Genomic DNA, 22,947 nt, shown 5'->3' with positions numbered 1-22,947 from the left:
AGATTTAATTATATTTAAACTAGAGTTCTTGTTTAGATGCTGTATGCTGTATATTTACATTTTTAGATTGATGAAAACATTAATGTACAAAAGGTTTTTTTTTCTTTTCTCAATTTAATTTTGTCCCAAAGACATTATTTTTATTAATATTGGTTGGATGCAGTAAAATTATATATTTTTTTAATTAAAAATTTTATTTATTTTTATTTGTTATATTCTTATTTACCAACGTCTGGTACAGCTTAGACAAATTTCATATGCCGAAAAGTAAACTATCTTAAGTTTTTTCACAATTCCGAAAATGTCGGAAAGCTTAAACAAGAAATAAATTAGTAGTTAGACTTGAAAAGGTTTTATTCTGTATTTTAGTTGAATATTGGAAAAAAAATTTAATTACTCTTGGCAGCCATAAACAAAAATTTCTGTCATACAGATTAATATTGTAATTCATTTTTGTTTCTACTCAAACTATATTTAACACAGCCATTTACAAATCAAATCAGATAATATAGAAATATTATTAAAGATTAATTCTGATTGCAAAAACTGATAATACAGTAGTCAGAGTATATTTCTTTATTGTGCTTTCAATTCTGCATTTGTAATTTCTAACTTGGATTCTGACAATAAAATGTTGTACTTGATTTAGATTTTACATTTGAATTATGTTACGACTAGATTAATAATTAAATGCAATAAAAATGCATAAAGATATTTATAGCCTTTGCTATAGAGATTCATCTGTAACATCTTTTGTTTCACAAAAGTATAAAATCCTTGGGTGAGAAACTATTCTTTTTTGCAAATTAACGTGTTAAGTTGGACTCTAGGGAGTAATCTCGTATTGGGTCCATATCCAAACCGTCGATTGCCGATTTTTTTATCGAGATATTTTCGAACTAGGATAAATCAGACATAATATTGCATATGGCTTTATGCCTACTTTACTTTGTAGAAAGTTCTTCATTAAACTCTTAGGTAAAATATTTTTTGAAGATTGAGCTAAAATAATATGTTGCATTTATATAATGTTTATTTAAATAATACTATGTGGCTTCTAAAAAAAAATATATAGACATACTCATAACTTTTCTCGGTTACTTATAGATAGTATCTACGATCAATTATGCGCAGTTGGTTGTGGCTTTGTGTCCGACTGACGGGCTGGCCACGTGAAGTTTTCCGGGTTTTCTTCACTCGTCTAACATCTAAATAAAGGCAATTTTCATAGAAAGTCATCCCAGCCTCTTTGATAGATTGCCCTATCCCATCAATCCAATCCTATATCATCTTTCCTTTGAAGCCACATTGGGTGTTTGAATGCCCTTATTTAAGCTCTAAGGAAGACTGCAGATGTGCAAAAGGTATTATTGCATTTCATAAAACACCTGAAGTGCAGTAATACCTTTTGCGAGTCTACAGTTTTCCTCGGAGTTTAAATAAAAGCGTTCAAACACCCGACTTGGTTTGCAAATTTACATAAATATGATAATTGTCTACCAAGAATTTACATAATAATATCTGGGAAGTGATGATTATAAATTATTTTTCAATAAATAAGTAAATATTGAATAGTTAAATATCTACTGCTAGAGATAATAATAAAATAGAAGTATCAAACCTATAATTCATTAGATTGCCCAAGAATTACTCTTAGACATTGTTTATTAAGTTAGAAAAGTTTTGATTATCCATCAACATATTACAGTAGAGCCTCGATTATCCGACCCAATTGGAGACTGGGGTTGGTCGGATAATTGAAAAGTCGGATAACCGAAAGTATGAAAAAATCCATTATTAGTGTAGCATATTATTATATCCCATGTAATTAGTATATTAGTATATCACTATTAACCTACTTCGCGTTGAATTTTCATCAATGTTAAGCCTAACAGAAATTTTTTAAAATAATAATCGTCGCTATTGTATAGTTAAAAATTAGAAAATTAAGCCTCGTTTATATACTGGCTCTCTGTCATGGTCGAGCCAGTGTTGCCAGCAAAAACACATAAAAATATTATTGAAGTAGCCAAGACATAGCCAAATATTATAGCGCCACATCACTAGCGGACATTTGAAATTTGCCGACTAGGATGGTCGGTTAATCAGGAGTCGGATAATCGAGGCTCTACTGTATTTTTCATTTGGACAGAGTCGTTGACATTTCTTCTTTGCTTGAGATTACAGAAAGTGAGGTAGGATAAAGTTGTTCTTTTTTTGACAATATTGCTTCATGATTTTTGTCAGTGAACAATTTTTGGTTGATTGTTACTAATCAAATTTTGGATGATGACCAGATGGCCAAGCCTCTCCTGCCTTTACCGCTCTAAAGTCTTCTGGAAAGGTAGGCACCTACACACTGGAAGACACTAATTCAAATCCAGGTCAGAGCTCAATTTGACTGGGATATTTTAGGCCCCGTATCTTGACACCTAGCTATTGTGGGTGCGGATAAATTGATCATGGGTACGAGAAAACTCTTAAATCCCACGAGACAGTGTTTAAAATGGGGGAAAAACACATTTCAAGAAGTTTTGCTCACATTAAAGATTAAACATCATCTGTTCAAATTTTATAATTTTTTTTATTGTTAACGATGATGAAAATAATAAAAAAAATGACAAGGGAACTGTTCATTCATATTTATTTAAACATATTTTGTTTGTATTACTGTAAAATAATTTAAAAATTTATAATTTTAAACATTTTGTCTTTCTTTGTGATAGAGTTTTTTAATATTGAGAATTTTTTGATATGAAAAATTAGAATTATTATGGTTATTTTATAATTTATTTTACTTGAATTTATCCAAAATGGTGTAATATAAACAGTGGAGTATACATTATTATTAAAATAGCAAAAAGATTTAATAAATTACTTAATTGTAGCAATTTTTCTATGATATAAAAAGTGTTTCTGTGTGGTCACATAGTGTCTGCTTGGCTATTCTCTGTGTTATTGCTTCCAGTTTACAGTACGGTGGAACCTCAACCCATCATTTTTCAAGGAGATAGAGAAAAAACGACGAATGAGGAAATATACCTAATGTAAGTTGTAAATAAATAACATTTATTACTTTTGGCACGAATATAATACGGCATTAGACAAATACTTTTTTATTAAAAAGTCTTACATTGTTCTTTGCTTTTTGGAAAAGTTTTGCCTCAATCTTGGTCTGCATTGTTTCCACTTATATTTATATGCTGGAACTTCATTTGGGACCAAAAATGACAAATGTGGAAAATGATCATTGATAGAATGTTCCAATTGAGGTATCATTGTATTGTATTTTGTAAAGAATGCTTTGTTATCTGTTACTGGATGCATTAAGGACCATCTTTATTTTCTTTTGACCGGTACTGTCTTTAGCCTTACCTGAATCCTGTGCAAAATAATTTTGGTGCACCCCAGGCTTGCTAATCAGTGTATAAATAGCGAAAATTTTGCACCTATTCTTTCTTAGTGTTCCATGCATCTGTACAGTTTGATTGTACATAAAATTAGACTATATAAATAAAACTAACACTGCTCTCGACCAAGGAGATCTGGCTAGATAATAAAATTGAAGACATGAAAATAGTATGGCAGAAATCACTTGATTAAATGAAAACTATTTTAACACACTTGTATTATGCATACAAAGCAAGATAAGGAAATCAAAATTCTACATAAATGACTTAAAATTCAATGATAACATCTCAGATTAATAGTATAATGAGGAATAGATTTCTTATATAAGAAATATTAATTTTAACTGGAAGAAATTTACTTTTAGAAGTCAAAAGGATAATTGTTAATAATGAAATTTGTTCTTATTATTGCGTTTCGATGCCTTGTCTCAAATGTTAGCTGAAAAAGTTAATGTACACAATTATAGAAATTTAATGTAACCTAAGGCAATTGTCGAGGACCGAAGGACTTACATTGATTTTTCAATACGACTCGATCGGCAAGAAGTTACCAAAAGCCGCATCCAGATCACCTTATACGATTGGCATAAAGTCCGAATGCAGCCGGTTAAATTCTTCGGCAACTTACTCTAATCCTAACTTGTTCCTCCTTATTTTGTGCCCATAAAAGAATAAACAAAGATCAATGGAACTTCTACGTTTCCAGGCTTACAGGATCATTGGCCTATATTCCCACAACCATAGTTTCCACTACAATTTTTTTTGCAAATGTTTTTAATTCCTCTACTGTTACTATTTACTTTTAACTATTTCCAAAGTAACTTCAAAAGTCAATAACAACTGATTATCATACAGAAAATGTTTTTTGGTCCAACATAACGCGCTTCACAAATCAATGGGTATTAAGTAGTGAGGCAGTCTCGTGCCATACACTAGAAATTATTCATTAATTTAGTATAGTATCGTTATCTATTTATTTGTCACCAATAATAATTAAAGTTGGAAATGTTCAATGCACATTGTATAGTATATAACAAAGACTTTATGCTTTTGGTTCACCTAATTATTTTTTTATTAATTGCAATAAAAATATTGCTTATTTTCTATGAATTTACACTTTAATCCTTCGCAGATTGATGTTTATAATTTGTGTAAAAAGTAAAAACTCTTCTAATAAAGTATCAAAAATTCATCAGAGTTTTAGAACAAATCGGTGGATAGATACTAAACAATACAGAAGTATTGATTTATTTTTTAATAATATATTACGTCTTACGTAATATAAAATTTCTGGCCAGTTAGAATAATTCAGTTACTTGAACAGTTATATATAATTTATCAATTATTGATAAAAGAAAATCATTGGTAGCTCCATACTTTAGACACTTGCAATAATGTAAGAAGAAGAAACAATTAAACAACAATTAATTTTATTTTTTTCCTTTTTTTTATACATATATATATATATTTATATATAGCTATTGTTTTTATCCAATTCCAATCTTCTAATTACATCAACAATACAAAGTGGCTCGAGATATTCCGTCTCTTCTAAAATGAAGAAACGGCTATTACGGAATCTACACTCGTACCACGCGACAGAGTTTACGTCTCGGGTCGTTTCGGTATCGATGTATTATTATAAAGAGTGCCGTGGAGATATTTCAAATGCGTCCTTCTACCAAACCGGGGGACGTCAGGTTACTTAACTCTAATAACAATAATAATCGGTTGGCTACTGTTAGAAATATTCGGAGGAAACACTCGACGCTGTTCATCTTTAGCACGGCTAAAGATTGGCACAGTACAGTACATTCGACACTTTTTTTATACTTTTAAATCTAGAAAATTTAATTGATATATTTTTTTTTTGTTTTATTTAATTGATATTAGTGAAAATGTTTTGTTTTCTTTATACTAAAGTGCTCATTTGTACATAATCACATTAGGTCTTTATGAATGTATTAATTCTAGACTATGTTATATATTTAGCTATGGATTTATGAAAGCAAATGAATAATTACAAATGATTTTTAGGAAATATATCTAGCATCTTAAATAATAAGAATAAAACTCTATTCTTATTAACAATGAATATTCTATATATATTTATATATATATTAGTATTTTGGTTTATCACTGTCTCAGCATTGAGATTTAACACTGGTCGACGGTTCCTAACTTTTATTTTTTCCATGCCGAGGCACAATTAACATGACTTTTTCCACATTCCGTCGACTCTGGTCGTTTCTCTACCGGGGACAAGTGGAGTAGTTTGTAAGGCCAATATCTAAGGAGCTCAGAACATTTTATTCCTCTACAAACAGGTTAAAACATTGTGCTGCATCAACGAAGCCCATTGAGAACCCCATGAACATGTGTATATATACACACACTACAGATAACAAGTCTCTAGAATCTGCCAACAGTCTTGAGGCACGCTTTGGGAATATACCGACAAAATTCACACTTGTAACCGGAGATTACTTATAACAACAAATTTCACGTATAGAATTCCTCTAATATGACATTGCAATATATAACAGAGGTCTCGTAACACCGTACGTACTGCAAATATAAATATTAAAACTCTGTATATAATGGTTCGAGTCATCTGGCAATTGCAAACGGTGTGCAAGTATTTAGAATAATTAAAGTGGAGATATTCTATTATAATTCTAGACTATATAACTAGATAAATTAAAGGTTTAGACGTGTCGAATTATTCCTTCGGTTTACTAGAAAAACAGTCGAAGGTGGTTTGTAGTTTTGAAAATCCGTTCATTGTATACTTGAAATTTGCCAGAATGACTTCTTACTGGTGTAAATATCGATTTATCTGCTCGACTATATCTTGTAAAATGAATAAAGTGTATCCAAAGCAGATTTAATTCTGTAAAATCAAAAGTTCTAAATATTTAGGTTAGTGTACAGGTAGGTAATTATGTTTATTTTTTTGTATGTCCACAGTTAATCCAAACAGTAAAATCCTCTACTCATTAGAAGTCTTAAAACAAGGATTTACTCCGGTAAACAAATCTTTCTACATCATTAGACGATAATTTAAAGAATGCCAGATCAGAGGAATTCCATAAACAATATTGCAATTGTCTGGTTTAGAATTAAATTACAAATTTATGAAATATATTCATAAGTAGGTAGATCTTTATAATTTATTTTAAAATTATCTTTCGAAATAATAATCTCTAGATTCTAATAATAACCATAACTTTTTGCAATTCCCACAATTTATAAATGGTCACCAAGGCATACCAAGTGTGTAACATCTTTGGTCGAGCTAGAAATCAATACATAACAAAAATCACATAACATTTAAAATATGTTACATAAAATATGAAACATAGTAATGATTTTATGTAGACTCACAACAGTTATACTGTATTTAATAACAATTTTTAAAGATTTTCTTCTGGATTATATATATACATTTTTTCTTTTTTAATTTATGAAATCACATTTTACAATATTTGTCTTCGATTACAAAATAATTTTACCTCACGTAGAGTAATCTTAAATATCTCGTATTACTTTTTTACATTGTACTTTTTACCACTAAACTACATTACACAAAATGAACACTTTGTGAAGCACACTAGAATGGTTAGAATTGCAAAAACGATTCGTCTACAAATGACAGATGCCGGCTTCTGGCTCGTTCTCCTTGTAATTTCACTTAAATTAAATTTATTCGTAACGTATCGGGTATGTATTTAGCCTATTAAGCTGTGGTTTTCGACCTTTTTGAAGCTGGCACCCTTTGTGTTTGTGGCACACCTAACATCCAATAAATATCGGGGAACCTTGCACATTTTTAAGAGTTCGTTCGACGTTCAGAAATGCCACGAAAACTAAGTCGAAAACCATTGTCTTAAGATGTAAGAGGCTCTTTCTTGTCTGATAAACAATAATATTAAAAATGTAAAGCCTTGGCTTACACGTAAATCCAAGTCTGTGTTAAATCAAGGGAATCAAATTATTATTTCTGTTATTTAATATTTGTTTATATTATTATTATTAGCGAGGTTGCGGCCGAAGTTTTCATCTCTCAAACGTGAACGTCGAACGTCGAGCGCCACTATCTTGACGTTCGACTCGACGTTCGACGTTCACGTTTGAGAGATGAAAACTTCGGCCGCAACCTCTCTATTATTATTATTATTATTGTTAAACGTATAGACGAATTTGCTAACTGTTTAAAATACCCATTGAGCTATTTTAATAAAATACAGGCGAGACCGAGTTCGAGCACTTCAGTTATTTGTAAACGATTTTTACAATTTCCTTGGTTTATTACGTACTGTACTTATTTTTAAATACCGTAGAGCGATTTTTTTTTTTGATTTGCTTTCATTAAAATATTATATTAGAAAATTTATAATGCTGAATATTTCTATTTTTATAAGTTTTAATAGACTTTTTATCATTTAATATTAACATCATTGCTGTAATATTTGATAATTGCAATTATGTAATATATCTCGGATGCAAAACTGCTGCAGACAGAATATAAAGAGAAGAGTTAGACGAAAAAGAAAAAGAAATTCCAACCGAATTGTTATTTAAATTTTTGAATTTTGTACAGAGAGAGTTTCAATTGAAAAAATACAGACAGTGACACTTATTCTCTTGTTAATGTATCGAAATTAAGGTGTTTGTTTGAATCCGATATCAAATTGTACCGTGGTTTTTTTGGGATAAATCTGGCGATTTTTAGGGCACTTTCTTCGAGGAACACACGACCTGGTCCTTGGAGAGAACCCCCAATACGAAGATGGCCCCGAGCAACGGTGAACGTATAAATCGAAAATAAAGGATTTGAACCGATATTTGATTATCCTATCAAATCGTATACTGTATTCTATGGACTAGTATTGCTTAGGAAGTGTTAAAGTGGAGCGTATTTCGATAAACGACTAGGATCTACGGTGTATTATGGTCGAGATTTTTGATCTAGCCACTCTAAGCTAATTTGAAGGCGGAGACGAGATAAACATTAGTATAAATTTCGATTATTACTTTATCAATTTAATAAAAATAGTCTCGATTTATTTTTTCTGGGTATTTAAATTATTATTCCGTCATTTGGTCCGAGCGGGTGTATACGTCGAGACGATCTGAAACTTTCGAAAAAAAAAAAACAAAATAGAAAAATGAATAACTATGGTTAATAGAATGAAAAAGGTTAAACTACTTTGCTGTTATAGGATGATAAACAAATTTTGATTTATCTTATAGTGCAACAGTTATATGCTGGTCTTTCCTATTCTATCGGAACTTATTCAATGATGAGACACGTGGGAAGATTTTCGTGCAGAAAATGGATCAGTTCTTTAGTAACACAAGGACAGTTTGTTAATTCCAGTTCTTGAAGGTGTCTCAACTGCGCCAGAGACGACAAACCCGCAGACGTTATTAGAGGGCATCCTAAACGGACAAAACAGGTTTTCCTCTTAGATACTTGCCACAATAATTCGGGTCGCATCCGGTTGGAGCACCGGCGTGCCCTAAACCGTTCGGGTTCTCGTCATCTTGACAGAATCGACATTCTAGTATGCATCTGTCAACTACAATGTGTTCGGATATTCTTTGCCAAGTTCACCGGTGCATACTGGAACGTACCCTTTATTTTGGTGCGGTTTAGGACCCTCTAGTGCTTCGTCCCGTAAGCGACTTCGGTAATTACAACACGTATAGAATTTAATATAATAATAATAATAATAATAATAATAATAATACATTTCGTACCTGCTAAAGATATAACTTGTAGATTCCTCATTCTGCATAAGTGTTGAATACCGTAATCTCTAATCTGTGTGCACCACCTCAGATACAGTACCATCAAGTTGGCCATTGTGGAGAGATAACCCAGTCCAACGTCAGTTATCTGACCGCATCTATAATTTAGAAAACAATGAGTCAAATTTTAGTAGGAATACATTTTTTTTTATTCTATAAATTGCATTGTATGTAAGAACAATAAGGCAGCGTGTGAGGAAATTTAATCTTTCCACACATTCTTGTTGTTAGGAATGCGGTGGAAGATAAGACAGTTTGGCTAGTGTTTCCTCTCGGTAAAACGAAAAAGACGAGGGTTCTTACCTCACGAGATAGAAAGGAAAAAAGGGATGACATTTTCATCAAGACATCAATTTTCTCGTGTTCGTTAACTACCGGAAATGAACGAATAACGATAATTTCCTATATTTTTGGATACAGAATAACGAGTTTCCTTTAAGATTTTAACAATCGGTTTACATAAAATTGGACTCGAGAAAATCCGATAAAATGGATTTTTTACTCTTATTGGATTTATAAATATTGAAGCCAAGACAATTTCTTCTATTTTACGATTTGACCGAGTCGAATTGTGTTTAATTAATTTGAATTTTATCTTCACTTCATTTCTACCACAGGCTAATTAATGAAAAGTTTGGACGGTAATTTTCAATCTGCATCTCTCTTTACAGCTTTAGTCCCTTTCCTGATACATCTAAGCTCGATTTTCTTCTACTCTGTTTCTTTGCGGTAGTTAAGGTAGACTTTAAACTAAATATTTTTAGATTTTGTTACGTACAGATGCCCCGAGAGACTCGTATATGGCTCCTGAGCCATCATTTGAATGGCGCTATTCGGTCTGATAAAAGTGTTGCAGCAAAAAATCCGAAAGAACTTCGAGATTGCAAAGCAGAACGAAGTTGCGAAGCGTGTTTTAAATACATTGCTTCATTTTGTATAGTTAATAATTTATGATGAAAGTGCATCACATAGGAAATCAGAAGGATGTCAATAGAAGTCGTTTAAGATGCGAGAAACAATGGTAGAAAGAGAAGAACCATCAGAAATGTGGATACTAAAACAAGCAAATGACCGTTTCATTCAATAAAATCGTGGATGGAATTCATTTAATCCGTATCAAAACATCAATATATATATATATATATACAAGGAAGATTCTGAAAATTACAATCTCGTACTTTGTTATCGATCGATGTTACAACGATGTTCTATCAACGAAGACGTGATTCTATTTTTCAAACGTGATGTATAAGCCATCAATTCTTCAAAACTTTTCGATGAGGGGAGGAGAAAATGTGAAGAAATTGAGAAAAAGTAGAGAGAAATTTCAAAGAATCGCATCCACATTTGTCTACATCAAGAAATCCGAGAGGAAGAATATAATTAACGAGTCACTGACAAGTAATTCGAGTATTGTCGTATAATCAATCACTCTCGTTAAAACGTACTTTTCCCATATACTTTTAGCCATTTACATGGCATCTAAAAACGTCTGATGAACTCCCAATCTATTTCATATTCTATAAATAGATCATTTTCAATTAAAAAAAGACACAAATCAATTGGTCTTTTACGTCATACGAGAGCAATGCTTCCTACTGTCTAGTAAACAACGCCTGTAAAGAAAGAAGTGTCTGATTAAGAGGCGTGGGTAGACAAAAAGCTTCTGAAACACTAGTTTGTTTCCCACGTATTAAATAAACTGATAGAACTACCCGAAACACAGAAATGAGAAGAACAGATGAGGATTTGAAACCTCAAATAGAAGCTGGGATGACGGATTGCATGCAATTTTTCATGCTTGAAATTTCGTGCCAATGTCACGAGATATACTTTAAAGCTCGTTAATTGATGGCGTAACTTTCATAGAACCGTTTGTTTCTCGTATACGATAATGACAACCGTAACGTCGATTAAATCGTAACGATCAAATAACCTTATTTGTATACGATATCGATATCGTACTCGCGTAAATTAACACAATTGTACATCTGAAGCTCGTTATTTCGTAAGTTATTTGTATTGTAGATCGATACGTTACACAATACTGTATAAGGTTACAATTGTATCGATGTACGAGGTGTACTCGCGCTGTATTGATGTATAAGAGTAAAGTCCGTACTTATAGGAAACCTGTATGGATCTAAGGCTTCTGTATTGTTCGGATGGGTATTGTTACGATAAGGAGATTCGGAGAAGCAATAGAAATAATACAGAATTTTTCTTCGTATTATTCGTAAGGTTCAATAATATACAGTCGAACCTTTAACAACGGCGGCCATTTTGAATTGCATGCAAAATAACCTCGAAACAATGGCCACGTTTTTTTTTTTTTTAACGCTTCCGTTAATGGCCGTGGTTCGGAGGTTCGACCGTAGATAAATATACTTTATTATTGATTTGTTAATAACTTACAGGAAATAGAGAATCGAATATCTTCAGAAAGAAGATATTCAAATTCCTATTTGCCTATCGTACATTGCATAAATAATGTATGAATCTTTCCGTATCTTCTGATATATATTTGCAAAATTGAATTCAAATTCTCTTTATTGTTCGATAAATAACGTAAATGTCCAATTATCTCTTACCTAATTTGCATAAAAATTGGTATATTCGGACTGGGGCGTAAGAAAAAATGCATACAAAAAAGCCAGAAGGGTTCGAAAATTTGATTTTCTCATATAAATAATATCGTTCGTTGATATTTATCACCATATTTGATTAGGGGGAAAAAATGCATTAACGTGGCATAAAATGGCGTTAAATTGCAAATGGCGTCGCTTATAAGAATCAGATTTTCGTCCATTTTTTATAGAATTTAAACAATAAATTGCACCGGATTACTTTTATACGTCATTAATTCTATTTAAACACTAAATTTCTCCTCGAATGGACGAAAAATTCCCGTTTTTTGGGGGTTATGACATTCCTTTTCTGTAAAATAATTACTCAAATTTCATTGTTAAAAAGTATTTCCCATCAGAAAAATTAAAGAAACCAAATTGATTTTTTTTAAAAATAAAATATAAAATTTGAATAAATTTAAAAAATTAATTTTATTAAATCAAGATCTAAATTAATGCAATTTGTTGATAGGAACGCAATAAGGATCTATGAGTTTAAATCCAGGTGGCGGGCAGCTGGGTAAGACAGCCAATGATAAAATCCGTTTCGTAAGAAAAAAAAAAAAAACCGCATTATCGGCTGGCTTACTTATGAAACGGACTACATCATTGGCTACTTACTTAGCTGCTTGCCACTAGGGGCGCCCTTTGGTAAAATAACGTTAAGTAAAGATAAGCAATTAAAAAAAAAATGCAATTTACGTCGAAACGAGCTAAAAACAAAATTAAAAAAAATTCGATAATTCAACACGAATCGTTCTAAAGTTACTAAATGTTACGCCACATTTTAAGTATCGAATGTTACGCCGTAAAAAAGCGCAGACAAACAAACAAGTTGTGTGTCATTTTACCATTTAAGTTACGACATTTCGTAATTGAAGGTAAACTAGAAGTTACGTCAATAAAATTCCAGTTCTAAAGACATTATACAACAAGGAAACTGCTTACGAAATATTAATCTATTAAATTATTATAACAGTTACTTGTAGTTCAGCTTTAACTATTACTTTCGGGCTAATTACGAGTTGCAAGATGATTTGGCTTACTTGAGCGAATTGATCACGAAAGGGAATTTATAATGCTACCCTTTCCTTGAGGAATTCGCTATTAAAACAGGCTTCATTCCTGATTTAACGGGTATAAACCTTTTACTGTGAATTACTCGGGAATGAGCAGTATTACGAGTTACTCGAGGATGAGCCTTTTACTGAGTTAATTCAGGAATGAACCACAAAAAAAAGGCTCATTCTTGAGTTCATTTCGAACTTGTAATTAACTTTAATTTGCCACAAGATAAACTACAAGTAATAATCTATCAACAGAGTATAATACCAGTCGAACCCCCTATAACACTGTTGATTATTCCGTTTTATATGAATTCCATGTTGTACGAGTCACTTAGATTTTACAAATACGTGTGCCGGGCTGTGAACGACTCACGTATTTGTAAAATCTAAGTGACTCGTACAACATGGAATTCATATAAAACGGAATAATCAACAGTGTTATAGGGGGTATTTTGGCATAGAAGTTAGAAGAGCAGCGAGTTACAGAATAATTTACGGGAGTTAACTCACTATTCTTGCAAAATTTAAGCCAAATTATATTACTTCTACCTCTAATTAGAGTTTTAAAACTTAGTACAAAGCTGCAAGAGTAGAATACTAACTAACTACGAGCCACAAAAAGGTTCATTTCCCGATTTGCCGCTTCTAAGCCAAATTACTTAATAATTTACTCACCTTTTAGTTAATTCCCAGTTAATCGTAGTTAGTTCTAAAGTCATAATTAAAGCTAAACTACGAGTAATCTGTCATTAGAGGTAAGTAAATTACCATAATTATTTACCTCTAGTTAGCTTGGGAGTCGTAACAGTAACCTAAAGATATACTTATAATAAATTAATTCCTAGCTTCGGACGTCGGAATGTTTACTTTTTTACTTTGTACGTTCGTGTGTCTGTCCTCTCGCCGTGTTTCTCGGAAATTATAGGATGAAAATGTTTCGAAATTATAATTTTTCGGCAAAATAATCGCGGACTGTAACCGGTATTTCGAATTGTTAGCTGTGACGTTTTTTAAACAGGCGATCACGTGACGATAATCGATCAGAGAGCAAACAAACGCGTCTGACTTGTGTTTGTGTGTGTGACTCTCCTAAAATTAAAGTGTACTCAGTTAGCGGGGTGCAAATATTTCCGCAGATTACATTCGAACGAATATTTGTACTCCCTTCCGCCCTTCCGACACTAGAATAACACAAGGGGAGGAAAAAAAAAGAATGAGGAACAACGAGGTGTTTGCCCAAAGATTTATATATATATATATACATTTGCATAATAATAATCTCGTGTTTCTCCCTCGAATACCCTCTACGTATTTCTTGTGTGACTTTGTTACTTTACTCGACACTACTATAGAAGTAAAACAATTGCTGTGTTTTCGATTTGTATACAAAAACCCAGTACATTAAATAAACATTTAAAAAAAAAAAATAATAATAATAATAAATGAGGATACTAAAAACTGTACGCGTGTGTATCTATAACACCACGTATTGTTATTAGATACGTGTTTTTGGCCTTTTCGTGTGCGTGCTCGTGTGTAGTATACTTGTAAACGTTGTGTTTGTATGTATAAGTTACTTCTACGCGCATTTACGCGAGTGGTGTTAACATACACGTCTATGTGTTCGAGTGTTAATACGCTGTGTATTTTAATTACGTTTACGTGTGTATATCTCCGCTTCTGTATTTGTGTAATACGTCACAATCGAATGGCGAATTTCTACTGTGTTTAAATACTAAAAATATCGTTATAATTCTCGAACAAAACAATTTTTTTTTTTTTTTTTAAATATTAACTAATGGCACATGACGGGAGAACACGTGTTATTTAACATTTCGCACTTGGATGTATTCCACAATTGGGATTTTTTTAAAGGAATTTTGGAATGAAAACAATTTTAAATAAAAAATAAAACAAAAAGAATTATCGACGATTCAATTAGATCATAGAGGAATATTTTAAACAATTGAAAACAATTGTTTTCCGACAATATACAAGAAGTAATTTACTTACGAAGGAGCGAATCTGTGACCTAAATACGAGAAACAATTCCATTTGGATTGTTTATTTTTTTTAAAAAAAAACATAAACTTTAAGAAATATTTTGCAAAAAAAACAGAATAAAAATAAATGTTTTAGAGCAAATATATATATATATTGTCTAGTTTTATTCTCTCGTTGGACAGAATAATGGCGGAGACAAGTTAAAGAAAAATAAGAGTGATAAAAGCTATGTCGTGTCTTAAATCTGTTGAAATTCTCCGGAGACGTCCTCTTCGTCATTGGAAAAGAACCAATAAAATGAGACGAAATTGGCTAAAATTAAACAATTAAATATTTCCAATCGAACAATTGACTAATCCCCTATAGGAATTTTAAAACGGTGACCTTTAACACCTCGTAACTTGGCTTAACTTCCACCCCCAAACCGCCATTGTCGTTTAACGTCACATTTTGCTCCAAAATTTACGGTTCCGCCACCGAAATTAAGACCATTTTTAAATACTTGGTAGCGTACAACATTATGGTGTATACTACGTCATCATTTTTAACCCTTTGCAGCATCCGTTATTTCCGAAATTTGCCCATTTTTCCTCTCTTCTTTCCTACTAAAATTGTGTCGTAGCGCCGTGTACCATTTACGGTACAAGCCGGTGTTACGGCACGTAGAACGCGCAGTTTCGCGCCGCATGGTCAATATCCTGGTTTATTAATAGTTTACGGAAGGAAAAGGAACGGAACAGAAAAGGAAATCGACTTAATCGAAATGGAAAGGCGTCGGTAGACATATTACTTTACTTAGATGACGACACGCAATTTTGGAGACGTCACGAAGGGGGGTCCGAATTCTTCCATTCTCCCCGAATGCATATATATATATATATATATTTTTTTTTTTTTCAAATTGGGCAACGATTAACCGACAGAATTGGGTGTGTCTTCTTTAGTGAAAATCGTCTAACCGAAGAACAATCGATAGCTTCCAGATGAAATAATTGTAACAGATATGGGGCTTCCTACAAAATCCCTCAAGAGTGCCCATCTCTCTGGACGATAACCGCCCGGTTAAACCAACTAAACGAGGTTGATTAATCACGGATAATCGCGCTATAACTCGTTAATTACAATTTACATTTTAATTGTAATTAATTAGAAGTAGTCGAGTGATGTAAGTGTAACCGATGATCTCTCTTTTTTTCTTTTTGGAGCATTTTTGGCACTGTACCAAAACCCCGTTTCGAAGCGCATTTCCTACGCTTCTACGTGTCCCGTACCGAAACATTTCGTACCCTGGTACAAAATAAAAATACTATACACCGCACCCCCGTGGTGATTTTATAAGAAATGTATTTGTGACGTATCCGTCGTATGCAAATTATATCCGGTTACGGCGGCATCCAGGTAAGAGAATCCAGGTCCTCTGGTTTCTAAATATAGTCCGTCCACCCCCGCCAATCTGTTACCATGACGACAGTTGTTATTGGATTTGATTCCTACCGTCGAATTAATGGTAAAAGAACCTTGACCCATCGAAGAGTCGTAGGAGACGAGAGGGTTGTTATGGCAACTAAACCTCGGAGGATTCAAAATAATGGCATTTTCCTCCCTCCCGGAAGGTTACTTTAATATAATTTATAACCATAAATAAGGGGAGGAGGAAGAAGCGCGTGCGACCATAGATGGTCCTCGAGCAGAGTTATTAACGGAAAAGGGTTTGTTCTCACCTGTCTAGAGTTAGCTCTTCCAGCAACGTCAGGTCACAGGCTATGTATTCTAGAGAAGAATCCGTGATTCTGGGACACCAGGATAAGTCGAGAACACGGAGGAGTCTGAGGTTTTCGGCTAAGAGCTCGATGCCATCGTCCGTTATCTTAGAACAACCCGAAAGAGAAAGTACAGTCAAATTGGGCAATACGTGAACCACGTTTAACACACCGTGATTTGTTATCTCCCAGCAGGATTTGAGTCTTAAGACGGACAGAGAACTGCTCTGTCTCGGCCCGAACGTGGCCAAACCCGAATCTGTCACGTGGTACGCCTGAAGATTGAGTTCACACAACGAAGGTAAGAGCTGAGCAATGGCAGAAACGCTGTCGTCCGCTACGTTGATGCAGTCGGTCAGTGTCAAGGATACGATCCTGGGCGAGAGACTTGCCCAGAATCCCGCGTCCGTGATCTCATTGCATCCCGACAACTCCAATTGATTGACGAATTGAAGGGTGGCCAACAGAGTCTCGAGACCCTTGTCCGTCACGTTGGAGCATCTCAGAGACAGATGTCTCACGTGTTTGACGAACTGAGCCGGGAAGTGAGCCGCCAGGTGATAAGCGTCGTTATCGTTAGTACCGAAAAGGCACAGGGCCTCCAGGCCCCTTCTCTCGATAGAATGGTACATCCTCTTGCGCCCGTCCGTTCCTCCGCAGTTTCTGATCTCTCTCATGTTGAAAACGGGCATCAGGCCCTTCCAGTAACCGGGCTGGTAGGCCACATCCCTCCACGCTCGGCACACCTGGGCCAGAACGGGCCTGTCTCGTGTGGCCACGTAAGAGAACAACCTGACCAGGAATCCCGCATCCTGCCACATGTCCAGAGTGGAGCAGGGTTTGACGATGGTGGCCAGGTAGTCGCGTATCCTGGAAGCTCTGTGTGCCCTTCTTCTTTCTAAGATCGAACTGTCCGTTCGATTAACCGTGTAGTTCTGTGTTCTACCGGCGGTGGTACCCGATTTGCTCCTGACTGTCAACCCGTTGAAACACCTGCTCAGTTCGGCAGCTGCCCTCTTGGTGAAGCTGACTTCTGCTGCCATCCTGTCTCGCCACCTTCCTCTATATTTCTCGTTGCTCGTCGACCATCCGAAGCGCTTAACGTAACCGTTATGTTGTCTTCATTCACCGAGGCAACGATTCTAAAACCCGAGACTGCGTAGTGTCTTCTCCTCTGACGTCACAGTGCGGTTCGTCCATTGTACCGTCGGGTTTGACGCTGCCCCAAGACTTATCGCTTCTCTGATCTGTTTTCCTAATCGATGCGTCAAATCTCCGAGATGACCGGTGATTTTTTTTCCCATTTCGTATTTATCGCCGCCTTCTTTCCCTAGGTGAGTTCTTCGGTGACGTCACCGGCCAGACACTTACCGCATTACCGGTTTTGCGAGCGCGTTATTGAGCCTTCCTCTGCAGTGGATGAGATCTGTGGGTGGATGCCAAACTCTCGTCGATAAACTCGCCGTCTACGTTAACTCCACTCGATTCTCGTCTCGCCTCCCCCCGACGAAAACACCCGGTACCCGAATATTAAATAATAATAATAAAAAAAAGTATCCTTATATTTTAAAACAACGGCGAATATAGAAAAATAATCCGGAATTAGGAATAAATTCTTCGCCTAACGCCGAATTTATTATTATTATTTTAAATAAATAACTCTTTCGAACGATATCGATTGTCCAGTTTCGCGCTACCACGCCATCTCGTAACGAAAATATGAACTATTTAAAATTAATTTATAAAGCAAATTTCTTGATTTTGGTTAAAATTATATTTTTATTTTTAACAAAATTTAAAGTAAAATTATTTAAAAAAAATACAAATGTATAAAAACAACGTAAGCAATTACATAATTCAAAAAATATTTTGGCACTTAATTACTTCATGGTGGCAGTTAATTGCCAAGAAAACATACAATGGTTTATTTTGTCATTTTTTATTTTTTTTATAAGACAGACAAAAATATATTTTAAAATAAGTTTTAAAATTAAAAAAAATAATAATAATTTTAAAAATAAATATTTTAAAGAGATTTTTAAAAGAAACAAATAGCCATATTTAATTATAAAATTGTAAAAAAATTAAAAAAAAATACAACGTATATGATAATTTTTAAAATATTTCTTAGAATTAAAAAATATTAATCAATATAAATGAAGGGAAAAAAAACATTTAAAATTTATAAACAGTGATTTTGAATTTTTTTAAATTAAGTTCAAAGACTTACTACCGCCATCTAACGATAACTTATAAAACTAAACATAATTTCTGTTGGTTACGAATAGAAAAACGTCATAAAACAGTTTAAAATAATGATAAAAATGTTTATAAAATAAAAATTAAACATTTAAAAGATTTTACTAAAAAGAAATAGAAATATCAAGACACAAGTGGTTATAATTAACAATGCACAATCCGGCCTTCTCTTATTTAAAAAACAATAAATCGCTTCCGTAACGAAAAATAATTTTAATAAACTTTTTCATTAAAAAAAAATCGCAATTTAAAAAGTAATTAAATTTACACGAGAAATATAAATAAATAAAATAATTTTTATAGTCAAAACATTTAAATAAGCAATTACGTCATCACGAATTAAAATTAAAAAAAATAATTTTATAAAAATAAAACTTTCGATTAAAAATAATAATAATAACAATAAAACACGATTAAAATTATAAATTATACAAAAGGCACTTTTGGTGATCAGCCATCGTCTCGTTATTTGAAGTAATGATAGATAAGGGATATGACGTCCGTAGTGATGTCATCGCCTTTTAGTAATGTCGTCATTTCCTGTTTTCGATCCCTCTACAGGAAGTTCGGAAGGTTATTTAAATTTTAAAATTTAATATTTATATAATAAAATATTATTCTTATTTAAAAATAAATTTAAATATTTTGATTTTTTTCTTTTAATTTAAAAAATTAAATGAAAAAGTAATAATTTACTGGATCGTATTTCTAACATTTTAGGGTTTGAATGTTAAAATCATCAGGAAATTCTTTTTTAAAAAAAACTTAATTTTAATTGTATAAAATACTTTTTTTTAAGTTTTATAAATACTTTAATATATAATTTAATAAACATAACTTATATATAGAAGTATATGCCGCTATATATAGTTAATGGAAGCTGAATATAGAATAAGGTCGTAAGAAACCGGAATCAACCGGTCACAAATTGAAAAAAAAAAGGTCATCTACTTTATAAATATAAATTATAACAAGAGAAGAATATTAAAAATCCACATTTTCACCTTCAAATCTTAATAATTAACACAAAGAAACCCTTCAAAGTTGTTAGAAATCCGCCATTTCGCATGCGTTTCAACTTTGGAAATTGGAAATAAAACTTATTTTACTCGAAAAATTTAAATAATTTCTACAAAATTTAATTAAATTCTATTATTTTACGGTTATATTTACGTACCTTTACATGATCCATGAAAGATTTTGGCATAGGAATCGAGTCCAACTGGTTCCTGTTTTCAAAGCCCGCTTCATAAATACCGCTCTTAAGAATTCGGGATGATCGGGATCGGTATTCGGAATCCTGAGGATTATATGGATTAAAGATCGAGATCTATCGGGAAAACGAGGATCGACATTCAGAATCTTTGAATCTTTGGGATGGAGTGGTAAAGATGGAGAAGAGTGAAGAAAATAGGAGCGAGGAGGACTGACTTTTCGTACGTGCCACAGACATATTTATAGGGTGATCTTTTTTTAACAAGTAGAAATTGTAATTTCCGTTTGTGACGTGAGTCACAAAAATGAATTAATTAACTCTAGAAAGAGCCAATTTATCGTCCATTAGATTCCATTGAAGAGGTTCTAATTATTATTAATGGGCCGAGAGATAAGAGAATTTCCTATCGATTTTCTGTTATCCTTGATGAAAATCTACCGTTTAATATATTAGTTAATTAAGTTTGAAATTAAAAATTATTCTCTATATTAATTAATATCTTTATTATATTTATAAAAAGAATAATAAATTAAATATTGGAATTTTTAGAATTACTTTAAAACATTGGTTACGAGGAAGAAAGGTGGTTTTATGATTGATTTTTTTAAATTAATTAAAGGATTTCTTCGAAATTTTGGGTGGAAAATGATTGTTTTTGCATCTTATAAACTACAAATTANGCTGTGAACGACTCACGTATTTGTAAAATCTAAGTGACTCGTACAACATGGAATTCATATAAAACGGAATAATCAACAGTGTTATAGGGGGTATTTTGGCATAGAAGTTAGAAGAGCAGCGAGTTACAGAATAATTTACGGGAGTTAACTCACTATTCTTGCAAAATTTAAGCCAAATTATATTACTTCTACCTCTAATTAGAGTTTTAAAACTTAGTACAAAGCTGCAAGAGTAGAATACTAACTAACTACGAGCCACAAAAAGGTTCATTTCCCGATTTGCCGCTTCTAAGCCAAATTACTTAATAATTTACTCACCTTTTAGTTAATTCCCAGTTAATCGTAGTTAGTTCTAAAGTCATAATTAAAGCTAAACTACGAGTAATCTGTCATTAGAGGTAAGTAAATTACCATAATTATTTACCTCTAGTTAGCTTGGGAGTCGTAACAGTAACCTAAAGATATACTTATAATAAATTAATTCCTAGCTTCGGACGTCGGAATGTTTACTTTTTTACTTTGTACGTTCGTGTGTCTGTCCTCTCGCCGTGTTTCTCGGAAATTATAGGATGAAAATGTTTCGAAATTATAATTTTTCGGCAAAATAATCGCGGACTGTAACCGGTATTTCGAATTGTTAGCTGTGACGTTTTTTAAACAGGCGATCACGTGACGATAATCGATCAGAGAGCAAACAAACGCGTCTGACTTGTGTTTGTGTGTGTGACTCTCCTAAAATTAAAGTGTACTCAGTTAGCGGGGTGCAAATATTTCCGCAGATTACATTCGAACGAATATTTGTACTCCCTTCCGCCCTTCCGACACTAGAATAACACAAGGGGAGGAAAAAAAAAGAATGAGGAACAACGAGGTGTTTGCCCAAAGATTTATATATATATATATACATTTGCATAATAATAATCTCGTGTTTCTCCCTCGAATACCCTCTACGTATTTCTTGTGTGACTTTGTTACTTTACTCGACACTACTATAGAAGTAAAACAATTGCTGTGTTTTCGATTTGTATACAAAAACCCAGTACATTAAATAAACATTTAAAAAAAAAAAAAAATAATAATAATAAATGAGGATACTAAAAACTGTACGCGTGTGTATCTATAACACCACGTATTGTTATTAGATACGTGTTTTTGGCCTTTTCGTGTGCGTGCTCGTGTGTAGTATACTTGTAAACGTTGTGTTTGTATGTATAAGTTACTTCTACGCGCATTTACGCGAGTGGTGTTAACATACACGTCTATGTGTTCGAGTGTTAATACGCTGTGTATTTTAATTACGTTTACGTGTGTATATCTCCGCTTCTGTATTTGTGTAATACGTCACAATCGAATGGCGAATTTCTACTGTGTTTAAATACTAAAAATATCGTTATAATTCTCGAACAAAACAATTTTTTTTTTTTTTTTTAAATATTAACTAATGGCACATGACGGGAGAACACGTGTTATTTAACATTTCGCACTTGGATGTATTCCACAATTGGGATTTTTTTTAAAGGAATTTTGGAATGAAAACAATTTTAAATAAAAAATAAAACAAAAAGAATTATCGACGATTCAATTAGATCATAGAGGAATATTTTAAACAATTGAAAACAATTGTTTTCCGACAATATACAAGAAGTAATTTACTTACGAAGGAGCGAATCTGTGACCTAAATACGAGAAACAATTCCATTTGGATTGTTTATTTTTTTTAAAAAAAAACATAAACTTTAAGAAATATTTTGCAAAAAAAACAGAATAAAAATAAATGTTTTAGAGCAAATATATATATATATTGTCTAGTTTTATTCTCTCGTTGGACAGAATAATGGCGGAGACAAGTTAAAGAAAAATAAGAGTGATAAAAGCTATGTCGTGTCTTAAATCTGTTGAAATTCTCCGGAGACGTCCTCTTCGTCATTGGAAAAGAACCAATAAAATGAGACGAAATTGGCTAAAATTAAACAATTAAATATTTCCAATCGAACAATTGACTAATCCCCTATAGGAATTTTAAAACGGTGACCTTTAACACCTCGTAACTTGGCTTAACTTCCACCCCCAAACCGCCATTGTCGTTTAACGTCACATTTTGCTCCAA

At 32.9% G+C, this 22,947-nt stretch overlaps 1 protein-coding gene across 1 annotated transcript; it reads right to left on the bottom strand.

Moving 5' to 3' along the window:
- Positions 1–8,382: 8,382 nt before the first annotated feature.
- On the bottom strand, positions 8,383–18,347 carry LOC111613013 (F-box/LRR-repeat protein 16-like). Its single transcript, XM_023354310.1, has 3 exons — positions 16,647–18,347; positions 9,177–9,325; positions 8,383–8,855 (listed from the first exon to the last, which is right to left on the bottom strand). The coding sequence occupies exons 1-3, from the start codon at positions 17,726–17,728 to the stop codon at positions 8,707–8,709; spliced, it is 1,380 nt and encodes a 459-aa protein (XP_023210078.1). The 5' UTR covers positions 17,729–18,347; the 3' UTR covers positions 8,383–8,706.
- Between the last annotated feature and the right edge of the window lie 4,600 nt (positions 18,348–22,947).

The sequence above is a fragment of the Centruroides sculpturatus genome, unplaced genomic scaffold (genome assembly GCF_000671375.1).
Source record: "Centruroides sculpturatus isolate CEXI.00-Female unplaced genomic scaffold, Cexi_2.0 scaffold1389, whole genome shotgun sequence".
In the NCBI taxonomy this organism is placed as follows: Eukaryota; Metazoa; Arthropoda; class Arachnida; order Scorpiones; family Buthidae; genus Centruroides; species Centruroides sculpturatus.
Note: the sequence above shows the minus strand (reverse complement) of the source record. Positions and strands in the feature narration are given on the sequence as shown.